General features: G+C 42.2%; 1 protein-coding gene across 3 annotated transcripts in view; it reads left to right on the top strand.

The window, feature by feature from the left end:
* utrn (utrophin) overlaps positions 1-11,328 on the top strand; it is a 142,503-nt gene that overhangs the window by 9,006 nt on the left and 122,169 nt on the right. For all 3 annotated transcript variants that reach the window (XM_005734470.1, XM_005734471.1, XM_005734472.1), the window contains exons 14-26: positions 742-914; positions 2,343-2,493; positions 3,427-3,602; positions 3,885-4,020; positions 4,470-4,619; positions 4,950-5,102; positions 5,210-5,311; positions 5,550-5,670; positions 6,153-6,370; positions 6,483-6,600; positions 6,706-6,914; positions 7,821-7,975; positions 8,111-8,300. In XM_005734470.1, coding sequence (XP_005734527.1) covers positions 742-914; positions 2,343-2,493; positions 3,427-3,602; positions 3,885-4,020; positions 4,470-4,619; positions 4,950-5,102; positions 5,210-5,311; positions 5,550-5,670; positions 6,153-6,370; positions 6,483-6,600; positions 6,706-6,914; positions 7,821-7,975; positions 8,111-8,300 — 2,052 coding nt within the window. The remainder of the gene's footprint in view (positions 1-741; positions 915-2,342; positions 2,494-3,426; positions 3,603-3,884; positions 4,021-4,469; positions 4,620-4,949; positions 5,103-5,209; positions 5,312-5,549; positions 5,671-6,152; positions 6,371-6,482; positions 6,601-6,705; positions 6,915-7,820; positions 7,976-8,110; positions 8,301-11,328) is intronic.

Below are 11,328 nucleotides of genomic sequence, written 5' to 3'. Positions count from 1 at the left end.
AGGTTTACACAGCTACATTCTCGCCTGAAAATATGTTAAACGTTTATTTTGTGACCCAGAAAGAATAATAAGAGTAATATTAAAACTAACTAGCTGCCGCCATTGTTGACAACTGAGCAGGGTGCTATGGATTCTGGGACACAGCTTCTTCTTCTTCGGGGTTTAATGGCAGCTGGCATCCTTGTACATGCAGTGCTGCCATCTTCTGTTTCAGTCCGTTATTCCACTCTTAAATCCTGCTATTATTCCTGCGTCTTTTGGGATCTTACAAAGCTTCAAACGACGCGTCGACTATTAAATTAGTCGTCGACGTAATCGTGACTAGTCGACTAATCGTGGCAGCCCTAATAACAGTTTAAATTAGAGGTTCATCAAGGGTTTTATTTTGAAATGTACGTTTTCTGGTGGTTTGGTGTGTTCCATCATGGTTGATCTGTTGAAGAAAGCTTTACAGTTTAATTGATCCCCTCATCAGTACACTTAACAGACCAATAACAGAATTCATTCAGACTTCTTAAAAAGTCACACTGGCTGTTCTGTCTATTAAAAATAAATAAATATGTAATTCACTGATTATCTTGTATACTGCCCATCACCACTGAACCCATAAGCTTCATAAGACTGGGGGTGGAATTGTTGATGTTAATTGGTGTCAGATAACCAGCGACCACATTTGCAGTTCTGCAATCTGCCTGCTGCATGAACTTCCTCTTCTTTTATTATTCCGTTTTCATGTCACAGAATATCAAAGACAATCTGGAGCGTCTGAGCGAGCAGGTCACAGGGATCCACGAGCGCCAGCCTGACGCCATCCGGGACGCTTCGCCTGCTGAGGTGGCGCAAATGGCAGACGCCCTGACACAGCTCAATGCCGAGTGGGACCGCCTCAACCGCATGTACAACCAGAGGAAAGGGTGCGTGCACCAGCTTCCTATAATATAACAGATAAAGGTGTATTTATATTCATTATCTAGATTTAAGGTTTTAAATCAAACTTTTAAACGCAAAAAAGGAGAACAGTGAACAAGCTGCTATTTTTACTTGTGGTGTATTTGTGTGAGTAAGAATATGCATGTCAGGATGTTTAGTAGCTGCAGGGACAATATATGCCAGCTGTCCACTAGTCAAGAGAGACAGCAGGACCAGATAAAGAGAGAGACCAGCACACATGGTAAAGAACACACACACGTACACGCTGACCTTAGTTAATGTCAAAACAATTCCTTGGGCATAAACACTCTCATGCCAATTCACGCAGTCTTACAGTCATTCACTCATTCACACACATGCACACAGTGCATGACCCTCAGTGCCATCAGCACAGTTCATTGGGCATAAACAGTCTTCACATTTGCTGAGTGCAGTGTGTGCAAAGACACTGTAGTAAACTAGTAAGCTAATTTTGAGATTGCACACAAACTCTGCAGCACTGCATCTGTAATCACAATAACCTCTGGGCATCATTAAGTATCAAAAGAATAGAGTACATGTTGTAAAATTACTCATCCAGAACTCATTTCCTCAGCTTGTCCCTCTGATCAGATTTGTTCTTTTCAGAGCGATGCTCTGAAAGGAAATAGCCGTTGAGCAGACCACCGTTGTGATAGAGATCTGTTTTTTTTAAGTAATCATCCTCTCGCTCTCTATTTCTTTTTATTCAGTAGTTGTGCTGTGATCTTCACGGTGTTGTCAGAGGTTCCTGATTGTTGCAGCGTTTTTAATAGAGGTCAACTGTTCAGTTTTCCCTTATCATTTCTGGATGGTAGAACATGATGAATTCATTCATTTTTCCGTAGCTGTAGCATATTAACAAGCGGATATGATTCCAACCAACACAACGGATAAAATATGCAGACTGTTTTCTCACTACTATACTCTTACTCACTACAGATACAGTAGATTAGGTATGCTTTTTGAACAGTGGATGCGTAATTGAAAATGAGAGATAAAGTCAAAGGAATGGGAATTGGATCACAGTGATTTTATGGTATTAATACAGCTGAAAACACTTCACTCAGTTTGGCTACTGTTCTCAATAAAAGTGGCAGCGGAAATGACAGTTTGAGTCACAATCGAGAGGATTTACAGCCATAGAGATAACATCGATGTTAGTGATATACACAATATGACTGTTTTATTGGTGATGTATTACATTTATATAATTTATAGCCCAGTGCTTCACAGAGCCTTTGCTGTGCACCACACTTTTGAGTTCAGCTGTGTTAAAAGGGTCTGAAGCGACGGCAGAAAGTTGGACAGATTGTCGGTGTGTCCTTCCTCTTTTTACAGATTATCTCCAGATTTCAGCTTTGATGCATGTGTGTTTCCTTTTTGTGCTGCAGGAGTTTCGACCGTGCTGTAGAGGAGTGGGGGCAGTTTCACTGTGACTTGAAAGACATCAGTCAGTGGCTGACTGACACAGAAAACCTGCTGTCTGAGAGCGTTAGCCCTGATGGACAGCTGGACCTGGAATCTGCACGACAATACCAAGAGGTCAGTGGAGGGTGGTGAATCGTTGGTCTGTGTTAAGTTTTTTGTTTTGTTTTTTCTCTCCTAATCTGTTTTGGTTTCTTTACCCCAGAGACAGAATAAATATGTATTTTTTTGTGACAAAAGGCCTGTCGGGTCTCTTTCTTTTATTGTTATAGAGACTAATTAGATTAATTTGGCAGTATCACATCATCAGCGTGTGTTTACAAGTTTAAATCAAGATTATTAACTCCCAAGGATGCTGTAGTAATATGTTCACGCTATAGGCAGCTTGATGGTTCGACGTGTTAGACAGAAGATAATTGCATTTGGCTCCCCCAGGGGAAAATGGGTGCTATACTGTATCTAATAAATACACCACACATCTGACTGTTCATTATGCAGAGTGGAAATGGAGAGAAGTGAACTGAAGAGTAAGATTAGAAGGGGACTTAAATTTCGCTTTGTTTGATTGCTAAAGCGGTAATTTTATTTCCAAGGGGAATTAAATTCTCTGAAGCTGTTGCATTATCGCTGACGGTGCCGGTGCCATTAACACCTTTATCGGCGTGATTTGCAAAAGCTCGAGCCGCAGTCCAGTGCGTCTGTCTTTTTTACGTTTTCACAGACTGAGAATGAGACGAGGGATCAAGTGGATGGGAATTGAGAGATCAATTAGCTGAGTCACCCTTTAGCGGACTTTACAATCACTCACTCTACTTTACGAGTCTGTCTTGGCAGGTTAAATCTCTCTCGGTGGAAACAGAGATTTGGCAGCTTAAGTCGTGACTCGCTACAAATCATGCCTATGTGTCAATAAGAGATTTGCCTGGAGAGATGGACCTGAGCTCGGGATTTGAGCACTAGTAGATCAGATTATGCTGTTTGACTGAAGCCTTTCCCCCCCCCCTTTCTTTTTCTCCTTTTGTCTCTTCCTTTGTTCGGCATGCATTTTAGGAGTTGGAAGAAGGCATTGCCAGTCATAAGCCCGTCCTGGTTGGACTCAGCCACACTGGAGAGCAGATAATTGGCAAGCTCTCCTCTCCTGATGGGCCCCTGCTTGAAGAGAAGCTGGAAACTCTGGGTCGGCGTTGGAGAGCGGTAAACCGCCAAGTCCTAGACAGACAGCGGAGGTAAAAATGACCTTGTACAAAAGAGGGGGGAAAGATTGAGGATTTGGCGTTTGACATTCTTGTGTGTTGACATATAACATCTTAGTTCTAGAATACAATGTAGCATAGAGGTTGGTGCTCATTCTCCGTTACCATCAGTCTGTTTCTTTATCAGTGTTTGTCAGGTTAACGTTATCAATGCGGTCAGTCAGCCTATAACAGCAATTTAAATGTAAATTTTTAGGATCAGGCCTGCAACCTGGAGGAAATGGAGATCCTAATCTAAGGTGTGTGTGTGTGCAGGTTGGCTGGAGGGGATCTGGCCCTGTCAGAGCTGGTGAGGAGGCGCGAGGAGCTCGCTGTGTGGCTCGAGCAGGCAGAAAACGCTGTTAGCTCCCTGCCTGTCACTGCCACTGACAGAAATCTCAAAGAACTGAAGGTAAAGCAAAACTCAAAACATGCTCGAGTTAGTCTGATTCATGGGAGCTCAGAGATTTCTATTCCTGCTCAGGAGCTGCTGGGGAAGTGCTATTTTTATGGTCAGCTCTGACTGTGTTGTGTTGTCCTTTGTTCTTCTTTCCCCTCTATGCTGTACTGTGAGCACAAGTTGCTCAGAGTGTCTCAGTTAGTCACAAGCAGAACCAGTCTCACCCAGCAAACGTAAACAGAAAGAGCACTGACACTTCCTGTTTTTAATATTCCTGTTTACATCCTCCAAGCCCTCAAACTCAGACTTGTACCTTATGGAAATACACTGCAGAGTAGAATCATTCACACTACATATCTCCGTGCAACAGGAGTTTGCTTCTTTGTTTCCCATTCCTTTGACTTTATCTCTCATTTTCAATCACACGGTGAAATTAAGCCTCGGTGCATCTTTCCTCGCAGGCCCTTGCTGAGGAAATGGATTTACAGAACGAGCGTCTTGGCTGGCTTAACAAGCACGCTCCTCAGATCCTGTCCAGTCCCAGTGTTAGCCCGCAGAACAGAGAACAGCATGTTGCCAAACTCAGAGGCATAAACCTCAACTGGAGCAAGGTATGAAACAAACCGAGCGGGCGGCATACACACCCAAGTTTGTGAATGCAGAACCTCAAATGAGGCGATGTAGGATTTTGAAATTAATACCATATGTCCATCTACTAAAAATCTTGAGCGGGTTTGAATCTCTGTGACCTCGACCTCATAGTCAACCTTTCTGAAAATCACCTAGAATTTTCAATTTTATACCATAGGTGCATCTATCAGGAGGCTGAGGGCTAGCAGTAGCTATAGCTGGTTTCTTAGCCTTGTAGTCAAAGTGGTTGGTGTGAAACGTTGAGTTCCCTTTCATCTGCTGCTTCATCCCTGATTCTACCACTCCTGCAGGTGACCAATGAGCTGTTGGACAAAGTGGGTGAAGTGGAGAGCAACCTGCAAAGTCACGCCCAGTTTCAAGACAGGATGAACAGACTGACTGACTGGGCCGTCATCACGCACCAGACGGTCATGACCCGCGGCCTGAATCCTGGCCAGGCACTGGTAGGTGGACTAAACAGAACTCAGAAAACTAATACACTGGTGCTCACTGAAAATCCATCAATTCTATGCAGGCCTGTTCTCTTATATGATTTTTAAATATGCTGTAGGATCTGGAGGCTTCCATGAAGGACAGAAAGAAGGAGCTGGAGGACCTGTTAGCTCATTCAATAGAGCTGCAGAGACGACAGCAGCTGTTGCCTCAAGAAAAGGTTTCCATAGTAATATAATTTAATAACAAAGTACTAGTGATTGTGGCATATAATTACACATTATTGCACTGTTGAAGTGCTGCTGCCTCACTTTGGGCCAAAAAGATACAATTTCCTGTAATTTCTTAGTTTAATTAGCTCTTTATCTGGTTACACACCATTTCTAATGCTATTATTTTGTACTAAGTCTATATATATGTTTGTGTGTGTGTCTCCTTATGCGCTATCATGTGTATAGGCTAAGGTTGAGCAGCTGGCAGCTGACTGGAAAGCCTTGGATGGCCGGCTGAGGGAATCTCTTGAGCCACCTCTGTCTCCATGGACACATCACCAACATGTAGTCCAACACCAGCAGCTGGGTAAAAAAAAAAAAAATCCAAGAAATGCAATTATTTCTCTCTTTATGTATCGCTGCCTCTGTTTTTATGGTGCATCAAGGGCATAAGGAAGAAGGCATCCAAAACTTGCCCCAGTGAAGTATTTAAAAATGAGATGCTTGTGGATCATTAACAGGGCATGACAAAAATAAGTAATAAGTTCTTAAATTTGCAATTCCCCTTTGTCCTGCCTTAATCTGGAGCATGAAATGCTTGATTAAAAATAGCAAGAGGTGAGCGGCAAAGGTTGTAGCAAACTAAAACAGTCCCCGATGGCTCGTTCGTCATGATTTGGTGTGGTGCTACTATCCTCTGAGAGCCTTTTGGCAACACCACCTCCCTCCTTCTAACATCTTTAATGTTTGTTGCATCATTTCCTTTTAAAGGAGCTCTATATGTCAAACCTTGCTTGGATCAAGATTTCTTCCTTTTTTTTTCTTTTCCTCCCCCCGCCCCTGCTTCAGTGTCTGCCGTCCCTTCAGCCGTGCAGATGGCCAGCTTGGTGAGCGAGGACCCACACCACCAAACCCCGCACACACCGGACACCGTGGCGCCCACTGATCTTAACGAGACTGCCACTGAGCTTGCAGACTGGCTAGTCCTCATCACCCAGATGCTCAAGTCTAATATTGTCACCGTGGGGGACGCGCAGGAGATCAGGACCACTATGGGACGTCTTCAGGTGAGAAATTGGTTGATTTTTTATTTTTTTTTATGTGTGTGATTCATTTGTTTTTGTTTTTTTTAAACTGAACTTTCACTAAACTTTCCTTGTATGTTTCTTCACTTGACAGGTGACAAAGAATGACCTGGAGCAGCGTCACCCTCAGCTAGAGGACATTTTCACACTGGCGCAGAACATCAAAAACAAAACCTCCAACCTTGATGTTCGCACATCCATTACTGAGAAATGTAAGAAAAAAGTTGTCAGGGGAAAAAAAAAAAAATAGTAGCAAATATGTATGTTGTGCTTTAGCCTTTGTTTGTCCATATAACCACATCTGTCTCTGGCTTTAGTGGAGAAGGTGCGCAGCCAGTGGGACAGCACTCAGCATGGTGTCGAGGCACGGCTCCAGCAGCTGGATAATATGATTGGTCACAGCAACCAGTGGGAGGAGCAGAGGAAGGAGGTGATGGGCCTTATTGGGCACCACGAAGGATGTTTCCATAACCTTCTTCAGCGTCAGTCCAGAGATCCCCTGACTGAACAGCTTAAAGACAATAAGGTTAGCGAGGAAAAAACCACTGCTAAACTTTCTCTCTGTGACCTCAGTACGCCTCATCTGTCCTCTTGAGGTCATTTACTGTGATTCTGTAGCAAGCTTGTCTACTCATATTCCTCACGGAGAGAAAAAAAAAATGGATCAAAGCGAACTTTATAACATATTAGAGGTCCTTTATACAGTCGTGTAAGTTTATACAAGGAGAGCATGAATAAATCACCTCTCTGAAGTATCACTTTGAACTTTAATAACGTTCGTACACCCACATCATCCATCATTTTAATTTGAGATGATGTCTTGGCCAATGATTTCTGGCACCAAATCCTGCCTCTTCTGACAGATTACAGGGACCGAACACTAGAGGGCAACTGAGTTTAACAGAATCCAGGATGCTGTATACACAGCTGTTTGCTCCTGGTGTGTGGTCTTGTAATAATGAGTAATTATGTATTTAAAATAGTGAAGTACACTTTTTTTTTTTTGTTAAAAGAAAAGGAGCCCAGCAGTCTTATATGGATGACTTACTTCCAAATGCTGAATTTGGAGTCTTAATCACCAGGGTCTAATGTAACATGCTTGATTAAGCAGAGGTTAAACAAACAATGTCAAAGAGCCGAGCAGCAGAATAACAAATTTGTGTGTGTGTGTGCATGTTGTTGTTTTTTTGTTGTTAGTTTAATATTTCTTTTTTCAGCTTAGAGAATGAGTCATTAATATCCTCGCACGGCAGTTTTTCATATACCAGGCCACAACAGTATACAGCAAACGGCACAGGAAGATGGATAACTCCAATAATGATAAACAATGCCCTTCACAGTGACTTACAGTATTCACGCTGACTCACATCTGTCACATCCTCAGAGTCGCAGTCCAGTGTCACGAATATCAAAGCGCTGCATTGTTTTACAGGAGTTTCTCCAAGCTCTGGGCCGAGGCCAAGCTACAGTCGCAGCCTTCAACGAGTTGTCCAATCACCTTTTACGAGAGTATTCTACCGATGACACCAGGAGGATCAAAGAGGTCGCAGATAAACACAATGCTGCCTGGAACAGCCTCAACAATAGGTGCATACAAATTGTCCCGCTCACCCTCTCACTGTGCTTCAAGGCAGATACCCTTTAACAGTATTAAATGTTTCTGAAGTTATTGCTATATCTCATATATAGCTATGCGTTTGTCTCAATCATATTAATGGACAGGGCCAATGACCGTCACACGCAGCTGGACAGTGACCTGAAGGGCGTGCAAGTGTCTCTCAGGGAGCTCGAGTCCTTCCTCAAATGGCTCCAGGAGGCTGAGACTACGGTCAACGTTCTCGCCGATGCCTCCCAGAGGGAAGGTGTGTCGCAGGACTCCGCCCACGCGAAGGAGCTGAGGCGACAACTGGAGGTAGGGGCCGTAAATTGATAGAGAAACCGCGAGTATGTGAGGAATATATGCACAGGTGCCAGCCTATTATCTCACTGTCATCCTTCATTAACGCATCCTTCAGCTACCGAACAGGGGCTGGGGTGTGTGTATGCTGCTGGTTAAAGGTGTGTGAATCAGAGGGCGTGTGAATGCTTTTACACCTTGAACGTAGCTCAGTGATCTCCTTGTTCTGTCCCGCTTACGAAGTGTGTGTGTGCGCGTGTGTGTGTGTGTGTGTGTGTTTGCCCTCAGCTTGCTTGTCATTTACCCAGATGTTCCCTCCAGGATCAGTTGACGCACATCATCCTATACTCTATGTAATGATTTAATCCCAAAATCACCTCACCTCAGCCTTCCAGCAGATATAACAGGCGCTAATCTTCTTTCATGTATTTATTTATTTTTTACTTCTTGCTGAAGTTGAAAAGGTGTTTTTAAAAATGTCTTGTGGTCATCTCTTTTGGCTTCTACATTGAGCGACGTTTTAACAATCTCATTGCTTTTTCAGAGGAACTCCTTGTCCCTGAAAAAGCGCTGCAGTGTCATCCATCTTTCAGAATCGAAATCACCAGTCCAATAAAAATTCTGTGTTTTCTTGTCTTGAACGCTACATTGCCATCACTCCCGCTTCCATTTTCCGATCATTTAAAAAGAGGCCAAGGTTACAGAGAAAAATGACGCTGAATCACTGCATGAATGGCTGCAAAGATTTCTGATTCATCAACTTGATGCGAATCTGATGGTCACAGACTTTTGTAACCCGTTTGCTGAGCCTTTGCCGGATTTGGAAGCAATGAATGCTATTATCACATTTACCTGCCCATTACAGTCATCTATATTTGTTGTATTGAACATAATCCATCATTATATAAACCTTTTCAAACTTACGTCCTGCATATTATTACAATTTAGTCCTGCAAAGGTCGTGTGTCTTACTGGAACACCAGAAACTGTCTGTATAAACTCCTCTTATACGATGAGTTGGGAGGCAAAAATTGGGCACAAAGGTAGATCTTAGGGCTCTGAAGGTTATCAGCTATATTACGTTTTAGCACATTATCATGTTGCAACCTAGCAACCACCAACCAATGGGCTAAAATTTGCCATTTGTAGCATTTTGCACCAAGAACACTTTAGACAAGCATTGGACAAGTTTATTTTCACAAACCTTAACTTATACATGTATTGTAATGTCATCGTGTTGCCTAGCAACCACATATCACCCTACTGTAGTGAGTTCAGTAAATGTGTTAAAATAGTAACTAAGGGTAGTTTCCACCTGACTCCATTATGTTTGTGCTTAAGAGCAAACATATTGGTGTAGCTTTCCTAATTTGTTATCACCCGCCGCCTGTCTTTATCTTCTTTTGTCATTTCATTACCAGTTGGAGTCGAGATTGATGGATGGTCCTCGCCCAGAAAGTGGGTTTACATAACACAGACAGGCTTCAAGCCTTTGATGTTGTGGCTTTACTGAGTGTTGTTCCCCACAAACCCTTTCATTAGGTCACAATGACTGCTCTGCCACTGTTCGGTGCTTAGTTACTTTAATGACAATTTGTAGCCGCAGGCGGTTGTCATTCTCACTGCTGTTTTCATATTAAGCCCGCAGTTGGTGACTGGTCAGACTCGGTGACAAATACAAATTGGTGCATTAACTGATATTTCATGAAAATGTGAGGCTTAATGGCATAAGACCGAAAAACAACTGATGCTGTTGCGTGTGATGCAGTAATGACAGTCATGGCCACAGGAATCAACATACCGGGAAACAAACTTGTTTGTTCTCTTGCCGAGTTGGATTAGAATTGATCGTGACTGTCTGATAAATTGGGGAATTATGTGATCAGTCTGGTTAGTCTCCTGCGGATTTTTGTGGGCTTCCAATGTAGCCAGGAAATCGGGGATAAAGAATAATGGATTTCCAGTTCAAAAATTCCTGTTCTCTTCATTGGTCATTGGTTACGAAAAGAAAAAAGCTAATTAAAGCTTAATCGTTGTCAGATGACAGCTATCGTTTCAGGTTTGCTCAGTAGAGCAAACTTTGTGCCAGAAATCTTGTCCCTTTGCTACAGATTCCCCATAATCACAAGCAGATATCTGATGTCTTTACTCGGCTCAGCCACTATTAAAAAAAAAAAAAGGTCCTTGTTTTATTTATTTATTTATTTATTTTTCTGGTTTTTTTTAAATGAATTTCTAAAATTTCTTAAATAGTTTTTGCTTCACTGAGTGGAAGAAGTACCAGTTTTATTTCTTTTTGAATTAACAGACACTAAAACTTTGCAGAAAATAAGGTCGCCTGACTACATTTTGAAGCGTCGGTAATTAATTACAAAAATAAATTTTGATCCAGTTCAGTACGCTTTCATTATCTTGGCACTGGAAGGCAGGCTGTGCATGAGCCATTATAGAGATATATGTAACTTTGTATTATTTTATCTACATGCATTATATTTTCAATAGTTAATTTTCTGGACATTTAATTCTATAAATTGTGCCTTTTTATAACAAACTCCCTCTCATTCATTTGCACTGGTCCAGTAGAGACAAAAACTTCAAAGGGATAATTACCACCATGTTATGTAATTGCATATTGTCTTACTGGAGCATACAGGAAGTCACTTGTTTACATCACAAATCTGCACATTTGGTGGAATAATGTGCAGATTTATTCCATCATGAAGGTGCAAAGATGTACACAGCCTTATGATCTGCTTATATCTCGCTTGCCTTGTGCATGTTTAGCTGTGGGCTTTAGATTTATGTGGGTTTGTGCATGATTGTACTGTGGTGTAAGCAGATGAGTCGCACATGCTTTCTACAACCTCTTTCTTTGAAAAATGGTTCATAGTTTTATTAACCCAGAGCCAACAAAACACTCAATGTCTCTTGTAATTCCCCGTGAAGCAGAGTCAATACTCTGTGGAATGACTGAAATGGATGCTGTAGCCAGTTAAACCTTGTCTAAACACAGCTCTTCAGTGAGCTCATCATGCCATCTCTC

Source organism: Pundamilia nyererei, unplaced genomic scaffold (assembly GCF_000239375.1).
Source record: "Pundamilia nyererei isolate P.nyererei 1_Seehausen unplaced genomic scaffold, PunNye1.0 scaffold00058, whole genome shotgun sequence".
NCBI classification, from domain to species: domain Eukaryota; kingdom Metazoa; phylum Chordata; class Actinopteri; order Cichliformes; family Cichlidae; genus Pundamilia; species Pundamilia nyererei.
This window is presented reverse-complemented; position numbering and strand designations above follow the sequence as displayed.